At 42.4% G+C, this 23,834-nt stretch overlaps 2 protein-coding genes across 7 annotated transcripts in view; both read left to right on the forward strand.

Annotated features, from left to right (window-relative positions):
* The first annotated feature begins 11 nt into the window (after positions 1-11).
* LOC311243302 (uncharacterized protein) lies at positions 12-22,001 on the forward strand. The gene is made up of 4 exons (XM_084332478.1): positions 12-360; positions 6,027-6,133; positions 10,641-10,716; positions 19,671-22,001. The coding sequence occupies exons 1-4, from the start codon at positions 48-50 to the stop codon at positions 20,501-20,503; spliced, it is 1,329 nt and encodes a 442-aa protein (XP_084188604.1). The 5' UTR covers positions 12-47; the 3' UTR covers positions 20,504-22,001.
* A 1,530-nt stretch (positions 22,002-23,531) lies between these two features.
* LOC311243288 (catenin delta-1-like) overlaps positions 23,532-23,834 on the forward strand; it is an 81,759-nt gene continuing 81,456 nt past the window's right edge. For all 6 annotated transcript variants that reach the window (XM_084332457.1, XM_084332460.1, XM_084332458.1 and 3 more), the window contains exon 1: positions 23,532-23,669. The gene's annotated coding sequence lies outside the window, so the exon portion shown is untranslated. The remainder of the gene's footprint in view (positions 23,670-23,834) is intronic.

Here is a 23,834-nt window from a genome sequence, read left to right on the forward strand (position 1 = left end):
TCCACACATAACATAACTACAGTAAACCTCGCGGCAGCCAAACCAAAATGATGTCAACAAATATGCCGTCGTCAACCAATCTGAATTTGGAGGCGCAACTTTTGTCAATAATGGACGTACTTGCGCGAGCGGCCGTGGCTGAGATCAGCCAACTGTTCTCCGAGAGCTCGGTGTCCCTGCGCCTGCAGATCTCCCAGAGCCTGAAGGAGAACGAAGCCCTGAGGATGAGGATGAAGGTGATGAGGAGTGAGGTATTTTCCCTGCGGCTTCAAACCAGGACGAGTGCATTGCGACCGGCCAGTCGTTTCTCCCTGCTCGGAGGAAAAGCAAATACCCCCAGACCTCGGATCAAACCGCTAGGTAAGTTCTGTAGTATGGCTATAATAACATGATGTGATATGTGGAGCTAGCGTAGCTCAGAGCCATTTATTACCAGAGTTTGGCTAGGTTGGGGAGTACGGACGCCATGTTGTGGCCACCTTATCATAATAATGAGTAAGCAGAGCCGTTTATTACAAGAGTTTTGTGGACAGCGAGGTTTCAAACGGAGTGTCAGTGGCTTGTGAGTCACGGCGATAATGCACAACATGGCGTCCATGCTCTTAACCTGGCCAAACTCTGGTAGTAAGTGGCTCTGCTCATAAGCCATTGACACTCTCAAACTCTGGTAGTAAATGGGTCTGCTCATAAGCCATTGACACTCTCAAACTCTGGTAGTAAATGGGTCTGCTCATAAGCCATTGACACTCTCAAACTCTGGTAGTAAATGGGTCTGCTCATAAGCCATTGACACTCTCAAACTCTGGTAGTAAATGAGTCTGATCACAAGCCGTTGACACACTCAAACTGTGGTAGTAAATGGGTCTGCTCATAAGCCATTGACACTCTCAAACTCTGGTAGTAAATGGGTCTGCTCACAAGCCGTTGACACACTCAAACTGTGGTAGTAAATGGGTCTGCTCATAAGCCATTGATGCAATCAAACTGGTAGTAAATGGGTCTGCTCACAAGCCGTTGACACACTCAAACTCTGGTAGTAAATGGGTCTGCTCAATCATAAGCCATTGACACTCTCAAACTCTGGTAGTAAATGGGTCTGCTCACAAGCCGTTGACACACTCAAACTAGTAAATGGGTCTGATCATAAGCCATTGGCACTCTGACATGCTTTGAAACCACGCTGTCCAAACTCTGGCGTAGTAACGTTATAACAACCGGGGACCAGCGAGGTAAGTTCCAGCAGGTAGGCTGCCAACGTTACCCCACCCCTTTCTAATGTGGTGGCCTTGGCAAAGGCCTTGGCAAAGGGGCTCCACAAATCATTTTAAACCCAGATTCGGCTCAAACAAGGGACTAAACACGTTTTGCAATTATGCCACATCAATGTGGAACGCCCTACCCAAAGCTGTAAAGGAATGTGAATCACTACCCACTTTCAAAAACACTCTCAAAAACACCTACGGGAGACTGCAATTCGAAACTGGCCCCTGTAAATGTCCTAACACAACCCCCTCCAATGTACAGTAAATTACCAAGTATGGTCTTGTCAATATTCCAATGTACAGTTTTGTTTGTACAGTTGTACAGTGTCCCCCCTCCACCCTCCTACCCAACCTCCCCCCACTCCTACCCAACCCCCCCCCCCCCCACCCAACCACCTCCAATGTACAGTCCCCCCCCCCCCACCTACCCAATCCAATGTACAGTTTCTACGTCAAATGTATATACTTTTTTTCTGGACTCTTTTTGTATCACAAACAGTACTGTATTTACAAATCTGGTATGTCATAAATATATAGATGATCATGTAGCAGTAGCAGTACTGTCTATCTGTATGTCATATATGTTACGATGAATTGAAAATGGGGGACCTTGATGTAAACAAGACGAAAGTCTTTCTCTGGTCTGCATCCCCTTAACAATTGTATGTATTGAGCTGTACTGTACTGTACCCATTCTGCAATCTGTTAATAAAGTTTTCAATCAATCAATCAATCAGTCATTGAGAGGTCGAGGTGGCCCCCAGCAATGTGCGGATTAGTTGATTTTCAAATATATTTATTTTAGTGACTGAGTTATAACTAGGGGTGCACGTTATTGATTTTTTGACCCTGATATCGATACCGATAACTTTCTGCTCCTCAAGGTCGATACCGATACCCGATATATATATATATTTATTGTATTATAATATTTTCCTGTAGTTTTGACCTAACCAGATTTATCATGACATGAGTGTTACTACTATGAACAAAACAAAGCCAAGAGAACAGTTTTGACTCTTCAAATAAAGTGACTATATTTATTTTTCCAAATAAATATAATTTGAGTCGATCACAAAATTCACAATCCGTCAATGTCATTAACAATGTGTTTCCCTGAACAATGAGTGAACTAAAAACCAACAGGTATTGTGCTTTGTCAGTAGGGATGGGTACCGTTCACATTTGAACCGATACGGTACCGGTACCTGTGAATCGATACCGGTACCCAATGGTACCTTTTTTCGGTACTTTAGTCTATGTAATCTACCTACCTCAGTTGTGAAAAAAAAAATCCAAACTTCAAATAACCACATTTTCGACAGTTTTCGGCTTGCCATTGCCCCGACTGCTTTGTTGTTGAATCAAGTAAAATCATAAGTAAGCATATATTGTGCGTGTGAACCTTGACATGAAAAGAAAAAAGTGTAAAAAAAAGAAGAAAAAAAAAAGTGTAAAAAAAAATATATATATACCGGTATATATATATTTTTTTTTATCAGAGCTATCAATACTTTTATCGGGTTTATCAGGATGACGTCATAATTGCTGATATCGACCCGATAATTATCGTGCATCCCTAGTTATAACACATCAAAGAAGCCCCATCCGGAGAAACATTTAAGTCCCACCTCAAAAGTTCAAAACCCACCTGTGCAACCTTGCATACCCTCACTTCTGACCAGTGTTGTGCTAGTTACTGAAAAATAGTAACTCAGTTACTTTACTAGTTACTTCATTTCAAAGTAACTTCGTTACTTTACTAGTTACTTACACCCAAAAGTAATGAGTTACTGTGAAAAGTAACTATTTAGTTATTTAAAAAAAAAAAAAAAAAAAAAAAAAATTGCTCCCAAGTCCCATGCCCCAGATACTCAAAATCGGTTGATCAACTTGACAGTTTCCATTCACATCACTGAACTCTGCTAAGCAATGTGGTCTATACAAACACAAATCTGACACAAACAAATGTTGTCCCGAGTCGATATAATAAGAAGTGCGCCGGTTGAAGGAACAGCCTTGATGTCGCCGGAGTGTTTCATTATAACCATCTTGCAACAGTGTTTAAGATATCAATCAAAGCATTGCAACGTTAGAATAGTTAGGATATCAATTGTGCATGAAAGGACTATATTTATATTGTTTGATTAGTATTATGAGATTCCCTGGCAGATTTCGTACAGTCAAAATCCGTTGATCAACTTTAGTTTCAGTGAACACATTGCACTCACCTGCGGTGGTCGAGATGTAACGTTAGTCCAGCTGACTCCAGCAGCCCCTCAAACATGTTCTTTATCTCGTTTCCATGTTGTATATTAATTATCTCTCCAAGTAGTTGCTAAATGGTTTGTTAGTTCGTTACTGCGTTCTTTTTATGTAGATTCATAGCAAGCGTCCTCCTTTTGTTTACTATAGAGAGCGTCTATTTCTTTCCGTAGCCGCATTTCTGGTTTCCGCATTTCTGATTGGCCAGTGGCCACTGACTGACGCTCTCTGGTCAGAGAACGTCAGAGAACGTCAGTCAGTGGCCAATCAGAAATGCGGAAACCAGAAATGCGGCTACGGAAAGAAATAGACGCTCTCTATAATAAACAAAACAAACGCTCGCTATGAATCTACATAAAAAGAACGCAGTAACGAACTAACAAACCATTTAGTAACGGTAACAGCGTTACTGAATTTTAAAAGTAATGCGTTAGAGTACTAGTTACGGCAAAAAGTAACTTCGTTACTGTAACGCGTTACTTTGTAACGCATTAGTGAAGTCCCAACACTGCTTCTGACCCTCCAACCCCTGCATCACTTACATTTTCACATCTGTACACATCTATATTTTAGTATTATTATTTCTAAAAATGTTCTCTCTGTCTTGTCTCTAAGCTGTCTCCCTTTATCTGTAGTATCCCCACCATGTCATGGTCAAATCATGTTAATTCCAGTTTCGGCACAAACAAGGGACTAAACACGTTTCGCAATTATGCCACATCAATGTGGAACGCCCTACCCACAGCTGTAAAGGAATGTAAATCACTACCCACTTTCAAAATATCTCTCAAAGAGCACCTACGGGAGACTGCAATTCGAAACTGGCCTCTGTAAATGTCCTAACCCAACCCCCTCCAATGTACAGTAAATGTCCTAACCCAATAATACACGAGAGTCGAGACCCTCTTCTTGGGACCAAGTAAGGTTTCGTCGATAATCCAATGTACAGTTACCCCACCCCGCCTACCCACCCCACCCACCCAACCACCTCCAATGTACAGTTTCCCACCACCCCCTCCACCCCACCTACCCAACCTCCTCCAATGTACAGTTTATTCGTCAAATGTATATACTCTCTTTTTTAGACTATTTTTGTATCACAAACAATACTGTATTTGTAAATCTGGTATGTCATAAAATTTAAATGTATAGATGTAGCAGTATTGTCTATCTGTATGTCATGTATGTCATATATGTTATGATGAATTGAAAATGGGGGACCCTGATGTAAACAAGACGAAAGTCTTTCTCTGGTCTGCATCCCCTTAACAATTGTGTGTATTGAGCTGTACTGTATTGTACCCATTCTGCAATCTGTTAATACAATTTTCAATCAATCAATAAATCAATGTTGTCATTGTAAAGTAAGGCGCTATATAAAATAAATGTATTAGTATTATTATAAGAACAGGGGTCACATTTTCTCTGTGTCGTTATTCACGCCATATTCAAGATTGGGGTCTTCCAGAAAGCATCTCATCAAAGAGGGCTTTGTGGCCAGCCTGATTGGGGATCATTGAGATTAACATAATATGGGAAACCCTAAATTAGTAATTACCAGGGGAGTGACACCTCCCTTGCAAAAAATGGTTTTTACCATGGTACATACATAGTACTGTACAGTCTTATAGTACTGTACAGTCTTACACGTCTCTGCGCTTGACCCCCCCCCCCCCCAAGGGCAGCAGATAGGGGCTACGGCGTGGGGCCATGCCCCGGGGAGTGGGGACCAATCCAAGTGCTCCTGTCCGTCTTCGTCAGGAAACGCGACAGCGTTAGCCATCTGTTGTGCATATTTTTCCATTGGGTTTATCTTATCGGGAGGGGAAACCCTTGCGAGCACGGGGAGAACATGCAAACTCCACACAGAAAGGCCTGGGAGATACCCCACCTGGGTACCTGGCAACGCGGAAAACTGGTCCCCAAGTGGGAATCGAACCCTGGACCTTCTAGCTGTGAGTGTTACAGTTTTACCATGGTACTGGAAATAACGTACATCATTGAGTATGTTAAAGCTATGGTGCTAAAGGTAATGAATCACCATGGTATTATATCATTATACACACCTCTCCAGACAACATTACACCGACTTCCTCTCATGCTGGGTCACTGTGTGTACCTCTTCCTTATTTGGGCAACTTGCATTTAGTCAAGTCCCCCAAGACAAGTCCTGTGGGGTCTGTCCTCGTTCACTGTTCTAAATAAATAACAATGTTGAAATTGAGATGTTTGGGCTTTTTAAAATTCTTATTACAGAGAGAGTTAAGTACCGAAAAAGGTACCAAGTTGGGTACCGATACCGAATTCCAGGAACTGGTACCGGTTCAAATGTGAATGGTACCCAACCCTAGTTGTGTCCCTTCTCTCCCAATCTTCCTATACTGTTTTCCCGTGACTCCTTCCTTCCCTCCCTTCCGTCGTTGTAAATAAAAATGAATGTATGAAGTAAATATTATATGAATGGTCTGACGAACCACGTCCTTTGCTCCCTGTCATTAGTGCTTGTGAAGTCACCAGTGCCCCAAAAGACTGCAGGAGCCACTGCTAGCGCCACCATCAGTGTACCAACACAGAAAGAGACATTGTCCATTGACTGTCAAGAGGAGGTAAGAGCCACGGATTACTGTATTCATCTTTTTGTTCTATAAAACATTACCTTCCTTACTCCTTACTTACTTACTCCTTGGATTAAACCTGAAGTTACAAGTCTGTGTTATAATAGACTCAGACCTAGCTTTAAGTCACACATCAACAAAGTGACAAAAACATCATTCTGCCACCTTAGAATCATAGCTAAAGTATGACCATTTTATAAATCAAAAGGATGTCGAAATACTGATCCATGCCTTTATCTCAAGCCAACTCGACTACTGTAATGCACTCTTTACTGGGCTCCTGAAGAAAACCACAGAAAGACTCCAACTCATTCAAAACTCTGCAGAGGCTATTGACTAGAACCAAGAGGAGAGATCAATCCAGCGTTAGCCACTCTGCAGCTAGGCTACTAACTAGAACCAAGAGGAGAGACCGCATCAGTCCAGCGTTTGCTACTCTGCTGCTAGGCTATTAACTAGAACCAAGAGGATAGATCAGTCCAGTGTTAGTTAGCTACCTTACACTGGCTTCCGGTAACATTTAGAATTGATTTTAAGGAGAGCGTGAGGAGAGCGTTTATAGGGGTGAACACTAGGAAAGCTGCAGGCTTTAAAAAGACCAAGGAGCTGATCGTGGATTTTTAGGAGAACACAGCAGGGGACACGCATGCCACTGTGGATAAATGGGACTATCGTGGACAGGGTGAGCAGTTTTAAGTATCTGAGAGTCCACATCACAGAGGACCTGACATGGACAACACACACAGCCACTCTGATAAAAAAGACAAAGCAGCGCCTCTACCACCTTTTAAGCTTAAGGAAGTTCAGAGTATCAGGGAAGATACTCCAGTCCTTCTACTCTGGGGCTGTGGAGAGCATCCTGACTGGAAACATCACTGCCTGGTTTGGCAACTGCACTGCCCAGGTAGGGCTGGGCGATATGACGATATTATATAAATATCGGGTACAGTTCATTAACGATACACTTTTTCAACGTATCGTGGATATCGTGATGTTTTGCCCAAGAGGATTGTGTCGCGTCAATCTGTCCACACGTTACTCGTTCATATCTCAGCCTGTGCTGAGATATGCCCATTCCGCGGTCTGTTAATAAAGTTTTCAATCAGACAGATGTATGGAAAGGCTTTTATTATAACATTCGTTGTAGTAAAATCATTATGCCTCATTTAGTCATCCTGTGAAGCACTGGTCTCCTACTCGACGGCCGCGGGGAGCTAACGTTAGTAGCTTTGTTGATGTTCAGCACACGGGACATTCAGGAAGTCAAAAAATAATAACGCTTGACGATTGGTGCTAAGAACAGCAGGGCGGGTGCAAGCGGTGTGACGTCATTGGCAGACTCGACTGTCAATCAAAATGATTATGTTTCCGTCAGAATGAATGAATGAAAACTGTATTAAAAGGTTGCAGAATGGGTACAATACAGTACAGGAGGATGAAGACCAGAAAAAGACTTTCGGCTTTTTTACATAAGGGTCCTCCATTTTCAATTCATCAAAACATTTAGAGACATACATATATACAGTAGTTTCATAAAAATGCTAAAATGCTATTTATTTATTGATTGATTGATTTAAAACTTTAACATATTGCAGAATGGGTACAGTACAGCTCAATACATACAATTGTTAAGGGGATGCAGACCAGAGAAAGACTTTAGTCTTGTTTACATCAGGGTCCCCCATTTTCAATTCATCATATTTCATATCTAAATCATATAATATCTCATATGCAATATATAATCTAATAATCTAAATCTAATATAAAAATGCTAAATGCATGGGTATTTTATTTTGTCTTTAATGTTAGCTTGCAAACTCAAATACTGTCTTGGTAAGCCTCATAATGAATTGTTTGGGGTAAAAAAGAAAAACATCGTGATGTGTATCGTGTATCGCCGAAAGGTCAGAAAATATCGTGATATCATATTTAGGCCATATCGCCCAGCCCTATGCCCAGGACAGGAAGGCTCTGCAGAGAGTAGTTCGCTCAGCAGGTCAGGCAAGCGCCTCCGCATTCATGCAGTGAAAACAGAGAGACTCAGACTCAGCTTCTTCCCCCAGGCACACACACACTCCACATCCTCACTTACACTCTCTCACACACCCTACATACATAATACACTACAAAAAGGTCACTTTAAAAACTACTTTTTGCAATATCCTGAACCCATTGTATATTTGTATATTATTACTTATTACCTTTTATTTTACTCTTATGTTTAGCATTGTATTTTATTCCTACGACTTTTTCTTTTATCATGTCTATTTTTTTTTTTGTATTTTTTATTTTGTATTTTGCACAATCTAGGCGGGCATGGCCACCTACATTAATTTCACTGCATGTCTTGAATCTTTTTTTTTTACCTACTTTTTCTCCTCTTTTCTGTGATTTTTCTCCCATCCCAATTTTCCTCTCGTGCCAATTCTTCCTCCCCTGTCCTGATCGTTGCTCGCATGTGCCCCCCACTGGCCCGTCGTAGGGAGGATAGAAGCCCATCACATGTCCCCTCCGATACATGTGGAGGCAGCCAGTCACTTCTTTTCACCTGCCAGCGCGGACTCTCATTGGCGAGGTGTAACGTGTGGGAGGCTCACACTGCCCCCGCGATTTCCTGTCTTTGCTGTGCAGGCGCCCTGACCGACCTGTAGGAGTCGCTGTTTACAACGACCAGACTACCACCCATCAACTCTCCTCCCGCTGACTCTGCCAATTGAGTCAGTATGACGGCCGGCCCAAGCCGGAGGCAACGCTGACAGCCGGATTCGATACCAGTGTCTCTTGCATTGGTGACGAGCGCAATGTCCGCTGTGCCACCCAGCTGCCTTGTATGTCTTGAATCTTAAGGTCCTCCTCCTTATATACAAAGCCCGAAATGGAACAAGACCAAGCTACATTGCCAATTCAACTATGTGTCCCTAAGAGCATTATGATCATCTACTAACTACTGGTTTATTGAAAGTTCCCAGCAACAGCCAAAAGGAAAGAAAAGGCTAGCTCACTAAATATTTTCAAAAGTAAGCTGAAAACGTATCTCTTTGCCATAGCCTTTTAATACATTCGGCCACTTAGTCATTACATCCACACTATGATAAACTGTGTATCGTAAATGAGAGCTATTTTATTACACTGCTTTTATTCTGTCTGTGCAAATTTTACGTCTACTTTACTGCATTTTATGTCTGTTTTTACGTCTGGTTTTATGTCTAATTTTACTGCTGTGAAGCACTTTGGGCTGTAATTCTTGTATGAACGGTGCTATACAAATAAAGTTCTGTCCTGTCAGTTTTCATAAATTGTCATCTTTGACTCTTTGGGTGGAGTGGGAGGTCCATTTGATTAAACGTTTGACTGACCTCCTAAAGAACCCACGCATGGGGAGGGTGTGGACGTGCAGTGTATTGGACATTATGTTGATGTTCGCCCTTCACATAACTCACAGATTAGCTGCTTCTTCCAGGAAGAGAAAACATTTTTTTTTTTTTTTTTTTTTTTTTTTTAATAATCCACTTTTTCTCCCATTTTTCTATTTTTCTCCCATCCCAATTTCGTATCATTCAATTCAATTCCGTCGCATCTTTTCACCTGCGCAGCGCGATCTTTCAGTGTCAGGGGTCTGCGCTTTGGAGGGACGCCGCCCCCGCCGCTTCCTGATTCTACTGCGCAGGCGCACCAACCGACCTGTAGGAGTCGCTGTCCACAACGTCCGATCCCCACCCATCAGTTTCCCACCCCCTAATACTGCCAATGTGTATTAGTACGGACGACCAGCTAAACTGAAAGCAATGTGGAGCGCTGGGATCGAACCCAGCGTCTCCAGCATTGGAGGTGAGCGCCTTGCCCACTGCACCACCTAGCCGCCCAGAAAACAGTGAATTTCTTTAGACGAAAATTCAATTATTTCTGTGAGTTATTTGGCACATAGTGATGCATACAGTAGATGAGAACCAGGTACAGACAAAAGGGCTAATATTAATTGCATGGGATATTTAAAGATTGTATACAGTATGGCTGTTACCCACAAAAACAATTACATGTTGTTTATACTGACAGAATGTGTACAAAGAAACGAGGAATACAAAGTGTGTGTTTAAGATAGGATATTCCTTTATTGATCCTCTTGGGGAAATCCGGGCATCATAGCAGCATGGGGGAGGGGAGGTACAGGTATGGGCAGGGTAATAGTAGAAATACATAAATATAGGCAATAAAATTTGATCTGAATATAAAAAATACGAGTAATAATATATAACAATATATCGAACTCAGAATTAAGACTATGAGCTATGAAGTAAACGGTGGAATCAAAGGTGCAGATGTATTTAGTTATCAAAGGTGCAGATGTATGTAAATATGGGCAATAAAAAATTCAAATCTGAATATATATATATATGTAAAGTAAACGGTATACACAAAGTACCCTAACTGGCATGATATACATCATACCTTTTATACACTTATGTTAATGTGTGTGTGTGTGTGTGTGTGTGTGTGTCAGTCTGCAGAAGTGGAGACTCCAGATGTCATTTTGATTAAAGATGAAGAAGACATTGGGGGATGCAGGCTTGCTTCAGGTGAGCAGCTGTTTAATCAACATATTACTAACCAGATTTAAGTCTGTTTGTCTCCAAAACGGGCCGATATGGGATCCTGCAGCACCGCATGCAACTCACGCCAGTGCCATAATGGTCTTTTGAGTAAGATAAGAGATGACGAAGAACTTTTATCATCCCTGGGGAGAAATGTGCCTATCTCAAGCTTCGCCCCTCATTTAACGATCCTGCAATTCGCAATCGTTGCTTCCCTTGGACCAACAGTTGTGATTGGAGGATCAAGAAAAGAGGGCGGGGCTTGAGATAGGTCAATAGAGGCCTTGTACGGAATGTTTGTGTAGTTCTCTGTCTTCCAGTATGGGTGCCTGTAACTACTTTAAAAAGAAAATGCCTTATTTCTGTGCAGTGGTAGAGTAGGTAAAACACTGGAAAAGCATGACATTTACAAGATCCAGTAATAAGACACCAAATTATTATGTTTTTGTTGATATATTTCTCATAAATCAACACATAGCGACCGTAGTCTCTTGCACAGAACAATGGTTGCGATGTTACAGGCAGCCATCCTGGAAGAAAGAGAATGAAATAAACATTCTGTGCAAGGCCTCTACTGTGTTGTTGCCAACAGCACTGCACGACTGGTCGGAAGAGAACGTAATAAGAGCATGAAAGAAAAAAATACTATAGATGATCAAATATTCAAATATAGCCTAATAAAGTAAAGATATAGCAGAGATGAAAATACAGGTTGAAGCACAGGAGTCCTAGCCGTGCAAGCCAGAAAGAAATATTCACTACGCAAGTTTTCATGGAGCGCCTTTTCAACCGGAGGCTGCTACTACCTACCAAACCAAACCAAACCAATCACAAAGACTCTCACACCGCGTGCAGCCTGCAAACGCCTTCATTGTGACAAGTTACCATGGAAATGGATCGGTTTTGGATCAGGCTTGGGGAATAGTAGCTAGTCGGTGGCAAAACCAGTAACGTTAGCCTGACCTCGCAACGGTCTCGTTAGCTAGCACGTTTATACACATTAAGTCACTACATCGCCAATATGTTGGCTCATTATTCGTGCCGTTTATGTAATAAAATATGCGTATAAAGGGCACTTTATCGCACAGCATTACCAGAAAGGTACATGGGCCACAGTGTCGGCACGCAGCCACGTATCATCTGTTCACTGTGCACAAAGAGGCACACTATGATGCGCGCTAATTTGCAGTAGAGAAAATCTGAATGTAGGACTATAGCCTAATCAACCTGGAAGCTCTTTCTTTCTATACCCAGCATCTGCCCAGAAATGAGTATAGATGCACAGCGATCCACAGTAGCAGTAGTTTACTGGCAGTACTGACTGTTTTATGACCATCTCTTTTCCTTCACTCCCTCGTACATTTTAGGCTTATTTTATCTCCCCCTTTGTGCTTGAAGAAAAGAAAAGGATACGTTTTGCCTTCTCTTCGCTTTTTAAAACGTCCACAATTAGAGGTGAAATGTGAACTGTCCGGTTTAGTAAATCACAAGCGGGGGAGTCATATGAATAATTGGAATATCTCCAAAAAGTCTGCAATCCAGTTCTGATGGCTGCAAACATTGCCCCTTGGTTATTTTATTTAAACAGTCATTCATGTAAAAGGTCGTGTAGCCTACGTTTCCATGTCCTAAGAATGGCTTCGTCCCAAAGTGGATAATGCACAGATGCTGTTTGATGCTGTTTTGTCTCAAGGCTGCTGTGTGAGCCACGCCTCCCCGTCAGTCACTGCATCCGTGCATCATCCGTGCATCCAGGGCAGTCAGTTGATTATGTGCTGTGAGCTTAAGGTTCCATGATGCATATTATTATATTGATGCGTTTTAATTGTGCATAAAGCATATTATTATCCTTTGTGCCATCTTTTTTGCGACAACATGGCTGACCGGAGTTATAGTCGGGTCCATAAATATTTGGGCATTGACACAGTTTTCACAATTTGGGCTCTGTGCACCACCACAATGGACTTGGAATGAAACATTCAAGATGTGCCCCAAGAACAAGCAGGAACTGAGGTCTGGCAGAGCATCACCAGTCTATGGGTTCCAGACCTCAGGCTGTCATCGACTGCAAATGATTTCTACACAGTATTAAAAGTGACAATTGGATTTACGATTGTTAGTTTGTCCAATTACTTTTGGTCCCTTCAATTGGGGGGGGGGGGGGGGGGGGTGTAATTCCTACGCCATTCACCTGATTTCGATGTAAATACCGGTACCCTGAAATTAAAGCTGAAAGCCTGCACTTAAAGCACATCTTGATTGTTTCATTTCCAGTCCATTGTGGTGGTGTACAGAGACGGAATTGTGTCAATGCCCACATATTTATGGACCTGGCTGTATATTCCCCTGGATTGATGGTGTGGGAATAGTGGTATGATATGAAAATAGCTCTCCGACACTGGTTATGATATGTAAGGGATAATGTATAGCTACGAGGTCATTGTCGCAAAATAATTGACCGACACAGAGTTTAGAATAAAGAGGCGCCTCGCCGAGGTGTTCTAAACATAGTGAAGGTCAATTATTTTGCGACAATGACCGAGTATAGGCTATACATTATCCCGCTTATTACATGGCCAACTTACTAACAATATACCTAATTAATTTTACACCATCGACAAGACGAGATCAAATGCAGACGCAGTTGTTCTGTGGCTCTGTCAGCCCAAATAAAGTTATTATTATTATCGCCGGCAGCCTGCATGTGTGTCTGATTGCACTGATGCAGTGTGTGTCAGTGGGCTTGATTGCTCCAGCTGCGAACATCGGTCATTATTGGTCGGTTGCCCCTGGCAGCGGTCCGTTATCGAGTAATAACGGACCGCTACTATGGGCAACCGAGCGCTATTTACCAATCACAATCAAGCATTTCGGCGAATGTTAAAACGCCATGTAATAATGAGTTTTAATATATGTTGCGCCTAGCCTTTTGGAGATGTGGGGACCTAGTGTGCAGGCTGGGTAGATGTGGAGAATATCATGGATTGCCAAACAAGTTGACATCCATTAGAAAATGAATAGCTAATTGGAGTAGATGCATGCTAGGAATAATAATAATAATAAATGTTATTTGTATAGCACCGTTCATACAATAATTGCAGCCCAAAGTGCTTCACAGCAGTAAAGGTAGACATAAAATGAGCATAAAATAGACAGAATAAAAACAGTGGAATAAATTGTCTCTAATTTACGATACACCGTTAACTAATTCAGGGCCAACCACGAGATTAGTCGGGTTAACTCGCCATGCGTTGCGTGCCAAGACCAGAGAAAACTTGGGTTTTAATCGTTATTTCTTTTATTAGCGATATCCATTAATTTCTCATCCATCCAGCCTGACGTTATCATTGGGAATGGGTCTGAGCTCGAAAAGGGCAAATACCGCCGCCTATCGTCTCCCGGATGGTATTGCACATCATTGGATTGGATTGGATGGGACTGTGCATCAGAAAAGAAACTCCGGTCCGGGGTTTCCCTTCTCGGGCAAGCAGTATCGTGTTATCACATTCACTGGCGAGGCTGGGAGAAGGGTCGATTATGTGTTTTGGACTATTATGTTGGATCAATAAATGCGATCAATATTTGGTATGGCGATCAGGAATTGGATTAATCTTTTTGCAGAACATCTGATGTGAGGTAAGGACTCTATTTGACCAGTATTGGGTTAATCGGATGTTTTTTTCTCCGCCATCGGAGTGTGTGTATGTGTGTGTGTGTGCATAACGTTAGCGCTGACAAAGTCATGGATAATCGATTTTTCAGCCCGCTTCTCCAGCGTGCATAAGGACACATATACTATTGATAATCTAGCGTTTATTTGAAAACGATTCATAAATCGGCCGAAAAATGACAACGTGTTTTGTGAATTCCACTAAAGAGCTATTATCGCGGATTTCTCTGGAATTACTAGAAATCTCAAACTATACTCATATTCAAAACGGTATAAAACGGAAATGTACCAATGAAAAAACAATCCGTTTCGTACATGTTGACTGCAAGCAAGTCATTGATAAGCGATGGGTGTATTAGACCCATAGCCATAATTTAAGATATAGTTTAAGCGTCCGCAAATCTTCCCGTCCTCCCATTGACTAAAGCGCTGGCACGGAACGGCCTAATTTGGTCATATGGCCGTGGCTCTGAATGTGTTAATCGTAAATCAACTGAACACTGTGCAATATTACACTTACTGTAGACTTCTGTATATTTGTACTGTATTTATTTACTGTATATTTTATTCTAAATGTTATGTTTTTGTAGATTTTATTGGGTTTTTACTACCGGGCAGTCCGGTAGAGAGAGAGAGAAGGAATGGGAGACAGAGCAGGGGAAGACATTCTGCAAAGAACGGCGGGTCCGGGAATCGAACCCGGGTCGGCCGTGTTGCCACGCAGCGCATTACGTGGTTCGCCACTCGGGCACCCCTGTATATTTTATTCTAGTCTTATTCTTAGGCAATTTGTTTTCTTAATTCTTATTCGTGACTTGTTCTGTCTAAATGTTTAATGTGAGCGATTTGTAGTGTCAAATTTCCCTCTGGATAATAAAAGTATTTCTATTCTATTCTATAGTGTGGATGTAATGAGTCTGTGACTGAATGTATTAAAAGGCTACGGTGAAGAGATACGTTTTCAGTTTACTTTAGAAAATATTTAGTGAGCTAGCCTTAGTAGCCTCCCTAATGTCCATAGGTAGGGTGTTTCACAGCTTTGGTGCATCCCTGACTTACTTTTGGCTATTGCTGGGAATCTTCATTAATTTACATGAATTAGCATAAAATAAATTAGTAAAATAGTGCAATAGTGCAGTACAACAATCACAGTCTTGATACAATGAGTCCAAACAGCAGAGTGTATTAAAAGGTGAAGAGGTAAGTTTTTTTTTACTTATATATTAAATATTTAGTGATCTAGCCTCCCTACTGTCCATAGGTAGGGTGTTCCATAGGTTTGGTGCATAATCCACGAAGGCTGCGTCCCTGATTTTTCTTTTGGCTGTGCTTAGGAACCTTCAATAAACCAATAGTACAGTAGATGATCGTAATGTTCTAGGGGGCACATATTTGACAAGAGAATTGGCTATGTGGCTTGGTCCTGTTCCATTTAGTGCTTTGTATGTAAGGAGGAGGACCTTAAAATCTATTCTAAATGTTACCGGAAGTCAGTGCAGCCATAGTACTTGTGAAATGTTAGCTTTTGTTAAACTTTCCAACCGAGGGTCTCTTTAGTGGTACTGAGTAGGCTACCGGCTCTGATTCTTATAGCATTATGGAGTAGGCCTAGCTTACTCTCACCCCTTCTGTGTATGAGAGTGAGGAAAATGTGATGGAGAGCAGCTAAAGTTACAGCATTGTTGATTGCGATTTTTGCATGCGCCGTTGACTCTGCGACATAAAAACCCAAATCGGCATCCAAAACTGAATCGGAATGTTGCAGATCAAATAGAAATAGAAAGCAGGTGAATCTAAGACCCAAACTGGCTGAAATCAGATGGATGTTTATTAACGGTAAGGCAAACATTCTATGTTTCTCGGAAACAAAACTTGACGAGTCAGTAAAAGACCCTGAGATTGAAATAGAAAAGTACTCTATCGTCAGAAATGACAGGAACAGGTATGGAGGGGGTGTCTGCATGTACATACATAAAGATACAAAGATTCCATTAACCGTACTGACCTGAATCATAATACAAACGGTATGGGTTGACATTTTGTTCGAAAGGGCTAAGACTGTACTAGTCGGCACAATCTACAGACCACCAGAGCAGAGTGGTTTTTATGATGCACTTGATGGGTGTTTAGCTGGGGTTGAAGATGTAGAAAAGAAATTTATCTGATTGGGGACTGGAACACGGATATGCGACGGAAAGAAGCACCCGTTTTCAAGCCCTTCAGTAGGTTTTGTGATCTGCACAGTGTCAGCCAGCTAATCACCCAACCCACCAGAGTGTGTGATTCAACACAAACTACCATTGATCTCATTCTGACCTCAGTCCAGGATCTCCCAATAAAGGGGTTATAGCATGCAGGTTAAGCGATCACTATATATGATATTCTGTACTTGCTAAAACAAAAGGCCGGCTGTCACAAAACAGTCACATCTAGGGACCTCAAAACCTACTCTAGCGCAGTGTTAATTTTGGCAGCTATTTTCATTTTAGTTTTGTCTTTTTTGTTTTAGTCTAGATTTTGTCAACAAACAAAATAAAGTTATAATTATTTTGTCTCGTCTTGTTTTAGTCAACAATATCAACATACATGAAGAGAAATTTCATCCTGGTTTTTGTAAATTACATTTTTGTGTCCTCAGTTGTGGTCAACGATATTTAATAAACGATTTAGTCTCGTTAGCGTCACACGGTCTTCAATAACGTGACGTCACGTCTCGTTGTCATCATGAAAAAAACCTTCGTTGACGAACATCTTTCGTCATCATTTTAGTTGACAAAATTAACACCGAGCAAGGCCTTTAACCAAGAACTGGAGAGCCTGGACTGGTCAGATGAGCTCAGTGGTACACAAGTTGAAGAAACATGGCTTGGTTTCAAAACCAAATTCTCAACAATACTAAACAACATGGCCCCCCTAAGAACCACCAGGGTTAAAAATCACGCTGAGCCATGGATGCATGCAGAAATACTGACCGCTATGAAAACCAGAGACAAAAAATGCTCTGAACTTCATAAAGGTCAGTCAAAGCTTGCCAAAAGCTCAAACAGTGATCTCCAAGCCCATGTGTTTGAACTTAAACCGCAAAGAAACACTAAACACCCTGGCCGCCCCCCTTTGCACAGACGGGCAAGCATCCGTCACTGACTGACACTGTTACATGTGACTGTCCTGTATGTATTTATGTATTTATTGTGGGGATTGGAAGATGGGAGGGGGGCGTTTGATGTCTGATGTTTCATGTTGATGTCCCAGTGCTTTTAACAAACTGTACCGCAAACAATTACCACCAACCATCGTTGTGTGGCATTAAAGTATCTTGTTGTAAAGTATCTTGTATCTTGTACAAGATATCTTGTATCTAAACACCATGATCAAATCCACACACAATCAACATTTCATCAATGACAAATCTGAGGAAAACAAAAACAAACCCTGTGAAATTACTCAACAACCAACTAGGCTGCAGTAAAAAACTAAAAACCAGATTTACAAACATAAACATAAAGACAGAAAACACTCATCACAGACGAGCTGGATGTGGCCAATTACTTAAACATTTTCTTTACAAACATAGCCACAACACTGACTGGTTAATAAACTACCCTCCCACTCAGGGCATTTTGGGGTAGAACACATCATAGCCTTCTACAAAGACCTAGGGGTCCGCAAAGACGACTTCAAACTTGAAACGGTAACAACAGAAGAAGTACTAAAAAAACGGAGCGCCCTCCAACCTAACAAGGCCACTGGCCATGACAATATCCCCTCCAAATTCCTCACAGACTCAGCAGCTGCCATCACCCCAGTCATCACCCACATAATAAACCTCTCCATAAAACTGGGACACGTCCCCAAAGACTTCAAAATTGCTAGAGTGACCCCCCCCCTGCACAAAAAAGGCAGCAAATTAGACCCAGGCAACTACCGCCCTGTTTCTATTCTTACCTCCATCTCAAAAGTCATGGAACATTTTTTCTACAAACAGGTCGAAAAGTACCTCGCGGGGGGAAAATGAATCTACGAATTCCAATCTGACTTCAGAACATCCCACTCCACTGACGCATGCCTTCTCTATTTGAACGACCACATCAAACAAGAGGTGGACGCGGGAAAATACTGCGACATGGTCATGCTGGACCTCCAAAAGGCTTTCGACACTGTCAATCACACCATTCTGATTGACAAACTAAAAGCGATTGGTTTTGATAGTTCATCAGCGAGCTGGATGCAATCCTACCTGGAGGGGAGAGAACAGATGGTGGAGGTAAACGGTGCACTACCCCCCCCCCCCCCCCCCTCCCAGTGAGCTGTGGTGTTCCACAAGGAAGCATACTAGGACCGCTACTGTTCCTAATTTATGCAAATGACATGTCATCAGCTTGTGACTGCAACTTGTTCCTGTTCGCGGACGACTCAGCCCTGCTGGTCTCTGACAGGGACAAGTTACAGGTTGAAAAAGCCCTCAGCTCTGAACTCGGCAGAATCTGCACCTGGCTCGCTGATAACAAACTATCATTACACCTGGGTAAAACAGAGTCCAATCTCTTTGGATCAAATAACAAACTCAGCAAGGCCAACGGCTTCTCTGTTACAGTGGGTGTAACAAGGAAAGGAAGGAAGATGAAATTACATACCTGGGTTCCATCCTAGAGGCAAATCTTTCCTGTGACAAAATGGCAACCAATGTAATAAAAAAAAGTCAACCAACGAACAAGATTCTTGTACCGGATCTCCTCTCTGGTAAACAAGAATACCCTGAAGTCTCTAACAGGAGCACTCATTCAAGGGTACTACGACTGGATGTAACGGTACTGTATATCTGTATGTCATAAATGTTATGAATTGAAAATGGGGGACCCTGATATAAACAAGACAAAAGTCTTTCTCTGGTCTGCAATTGTGTGTATTGAGCCGTACTGTATTGTACCCATTCTGCAATCTGTTAATACAATTTTCAATCAATCAATCAATCTGGCGTTCTGAACAAATGCTATATTTTTTCTGGCTTGTGGGGCTACAGGAGTCTTATTTACATATCGACATATCTGCAGGAGTCGATTGATATTAATAGTTATGTACACCGTAAAATATACATAAATAGTGGGAAAGACTGGACAATTACTATGTCGATGTTTGCCAAAAATGTATTCAAGTTTGTTTGACGTTGTCGTGGTGGGCTGACGCAAATAAAAACCATGTACAGGAATCACTGGGAATTCAATGTGGAATAATACGATTCAAGTCGTTGATTTGCCGTTTGTCATTGCAGCGGGTCGGGAAGACTTTGGGAATCGCGGCGTCGCCACGGGGATTCCCAACATGGAGGCCCCGGGCTCCTCCCTCATGGCAGAGAAAGAGAAGTACATGCATCAGGAGAAGGAGCTGCAAATCATCAGCGTCCACGGCCGAGGGGAGGGGCCTCTGGTGGAGGAGAACGACACGCTCTTCTCCGCCTCGGAACTGCAGGCCCTGAGCTGCCTGTCGCCTGACCACACCATCAACCACGACAGTCTGCTGAGTTTCCACAGCGGGGCTGCGGAGAGGTCCCTCATCAGAGCCATGCAGGAGATTGGCGGCATGAGAGACGCCACTCAGTCTTCCCAAATAGCTTCGTCGTTAATGAAAGCCACGATGAAAGCGGACGGTAAAGGGGGACACCCCAGTCACATGAGCCAGCAGCGCCAACACCAACACCAACAACAACAACAACAACACCAACAACAACCAACCCCCGTCCTCGCTCACACCATCAACAAGTCCATGGACTGCAGCTTCTGCGGGGAGAGGTTCCCCGGTCGCGAGGAGCTGATCGTGCACCGGGCGACCCACACCGGCGAGACTCCCATCCCGTGTGGCCTGTGCGGGAAGCCCTTCGTCAACAAGACCACGCTGGCCATCCACATGCGCATTCACACCGGGGAGAAGCCCTACGTTTGCCCGCAGTGCGGGAAGCGCTTCACGCAGAACGGCAGCCTGAAGATCCACCTCAGGACCCACTCCGGGGAGAAGCCCTACACTTGCTCCCGGTGCACGGCCAGCTTCAACAACCCCAGCAACCTGCGCAGGCACATGATCATACACACCACCATGGGGGTGCTCTGACACTGTGACTTAGAGGCGACGTTGGTATAGACTTCTTCAGGTGCAGCCCGCGGTCTCACGGGTGAGACTGGGATTTTGAGGACGGAACATACTGACGTAGATGTAACGCTTACTGCTGGTCATTGATAAATGATAGAATTCTAGAGTTCCAGAGGATAGAATTACGAAAGTATAATACCGGGATGATATTTTGAATTAGGTCTTGTTTTTCTACCACGAGGCAGTGGTTTCGCCTACGATAGTAGTGAAAGAGGTCACGTCGTTCAACGTTGGGGTTGGGGGTCCAGGAACGAGGATTACACCCGTTTACCAGTTAAATTAAAGAGAAAGACAGAAATCAAACACAATTTCACATTTTGCTTTCCAATTGGCTGAATGACATTCCATAACCTAATAGTTGGGTTTCACTTTAAACAGACTTGAAAATCCAAAGCGTTAAAGATGTAGCCTAGTATTTTATCTGGCTCGCAGTGTAATCGCACCTCTTGTTAACATCCTCCAGGTTCTTTGGGTACACAGGCTACACCTGCGACCAGGGCATGATCACCTTTGCCCACTGTTATTTTTCTAGGACAGATACTTTATTGTACAGTGCCAGAGTAAGTGGGAGGCTAACTCTGCCTCTCTCTCTCTCTCTCTCTCTCTCTCTCTCTCTCTCTCTCTCAGTGCTCCTTCTGTTTAATTGGTGTGTTTTTTTTATTATTATTCTTTTTTTTTTAAATATATTTATTGAACAAGCTACCTCTCTTCCTCTCTCTCTCATCATCTATCTCTTCTCTCTCTCTTATGTGTGCTCCTTTTTGGAAAGTGTAAGACCTTCCACTCCCCTCTACTGTCTTCATCCCAGCGGTCTTTTAGACGGACCATGTTCGGCGTCTCCTACAGTTCCTTCGGCTATCTGTGGTGGTGGCTGGCTGGCGGGGGGTGGGTGAGATCGAAAAGACTGCACATGCAACACGGGAAGCGCTGCTAAGATGTTGTGTCCATTTTGGTCACTCTTATTCGTGGTGGGCTGTATGGGACATACTGCTGTTAGAATTGAGCAATATCACACAAAAAGGAAGTTCTTCATGCATATAATCGTGGCTGTGATGCAGTCGGGAGATCATGACGGCATGCTGATCTACTGTCTTAAAGTATGAGCTTGAGTGTGAATTTTGCCTTTATACAACAGTTTTACTATAACGTTTTTATCAAGTAAATGAATAGGCAATAATAATGAGTGACTTAGGAGTTTTCTCTGTGTTTTTATTTAGAATCGAGTACATACCCAGTACTATTTAAGACTAATAAATACTGCGCCCCCCCACACCAACTGACCACGTTATGATGAATTGAAAATGGGGGACCCTGATGTAAACAAGACGAAAGTCTTTCTCTGGTCTGCATTCCCTTAACAATTGTATGTATTGAGCTGTACTGTACTGTACCCATTCTGCAATCTGTTAATAAACTTTTCAATCAATCAATCAATCAACCACCGCTCAAGTGCATTTAAATCCAGGAGTCAAGCTTTCACTGTTTGTTCCTCTAGAGGGCAGCATTGCTTCTGCTTCCAGTAAAAAAAAGTGATCCAATTCTGACTTGAGTCATCACCTTTGTCGGGATCCCACCAGGAAATTGGGGGGAGGGGGGATTCCTAGCATTGTTCCCTGTTCCACCCTCCCCACAGCGTGCTATTGTTTATCTGCATTCCACTTGTTGTGGAGAGAATTACATGGTTAAAAAAAGAATATGAAAACAGCATGTTAACACCACTGACATGTTTCGACCTTTTGTCTTAATCTGGGTGTTGAAAGAATGTAACATTTTTATTTAAAAATAACTAAATGAAAATTCACAATGAGAGGAAGTGAGAGTGAGAAGAGGCTGTCAGATGTTCATTCACACATATAACACAGAGGTTGGCTATTGGGAAAATAGGAAAATACATTTGGAAATGGTTTAAAACCCATAGGGGTACAGTTACAGTACATGGCAGGTAAATGTATCCCCACAATATACTACTGAAAGTCAAGAGTTTAAAACTACCCGAATAGAAAATATAGCTAAACCCAAAGACCTTAAAATGTATTGCAAGTTGTATTGGTGATTGAAATATTTGCTAAATAATCACTATATGGCATTTTGTCCTTATCAGTCAGTCCTAGTGAGAAATACAAACAATCAGTATTTCTTTATTGTGGAGAAGGCCACATAACACTATAAGATATGTGGTGCTGTGACATGACAATAAGTAGCTAATACAAATCAAGCTGATGCAGAACTAACTCGCATGGTACGAGAACATGAAACGTGAAGACATCTTAACGACGTCTTGTGTTTATTTTTTATATAATTATTTTTTACATCATAATTATTCATATGAATTGTATCATATGTAAATAGAAAAACTGAGACAGACACACAAAAAAAGAGTAAGGATTTTACATGATTTCAGGGATCCTTATTTCAAATGATGCACTCATTCAGTCAGTGCAACAGAGGTAACGGTCAGATGTTAAGTGCCTTGGGTATGTGAAAGGCGCTATATAAATCCAAGCCATTATTATTATTATGTGGATCATATGACTGAGGATGGGATCAGGTCACTAGTGTGTCGAGGAGCATAGTTTATGGAAAATAGGAAATGCCATTATACTGTGAAATGCTGCTTCCTTTTTTGCCTATTGTTCATAAACAATCAATGGAATGACTCACAGTGTGTGAGTGTACTGTATGTGTGTGAGAGGGAGAGAAAGGGGTGGGGAGGGAGGAGCAGGAGCTGGAAGGGAAGACCTTTAATAAAGACACATTCCACAATTTTAAGTTGCTCCAGCCTCCTATTAACCTACTTGTTTAAATAAGAACAGCTCTATTGTTTTGGTCAATTGGAAATAATTGAAATAAACATAGTCTGGATAATGTATTTATTTCACATTATTTCACAGTATTGGGTGACTAGTGCACCCAACTAGTAGTGACCCACCTGTGTCGGGAGGAGTTGTGCCCGTCGCGCCGTCATTACGGTAAAGTTGATCCCGCCCCCTCTGAGAGAGAAACTCGCTGGTTCTGCCTCCTAACTAGACTGACCGAGAAACCAGGAAAGGAGGGGAAAAGCGGAAAAACCATTACGGGAATACGACGTAGGAAGAAGGGGGTCGGGGAAGAAGAACTGCGCGAATAGGTGAGTAAACGATGAAACATACGAGTTCATTAAATACGGTGTGGTGCTTTTTGACTGATAATTGGCGCACTGCAGCGTTGGCAAGGAGTGGTCACTGGTCGGCACGACTTCTTCCCCAGGCGAGGCTAACTCACGTTAGCTTAGCATCGGAGCTAACGTTACACC

Source organism: Notolepis coatsorum (genome assembly GCF_963971535.1).
Source record: "Notolepis coatsorum genome assembly, chromosome: 16".
NCBI classification, from domain to species: Eukaryota; Metazoa; Chordata; class Actinopteri; order Aulopiformes; family Paralepididae; genus Notolepis; species Notolepis coatsorum.

Excerpts from the sequence above, each read along its gene's own strand:
- LOC311243302 (XM_084332478.1), top strand. The coding sequence starts at position 48 with ATGATGTCAACAAATATGCCGTCGTCAACCAATCTGAATTTGGAGGCG. Across the intron at positions 361-6,026 it reads ACCTCGGATCAAACCGCTAG|TGCTTGTGAAGTCACCAGTG; the intron begins GTAAGTTCTGTA and ends CCCTGTCATTAG. Across the intron at positions 6,134-10,640 it reads CCATTGACTGTCAAGAGGAG|TCTGCAGAAGTGGAGACTCC; the intron begins GTAAGAGCCACG and ends TGTGTGTGTCAG.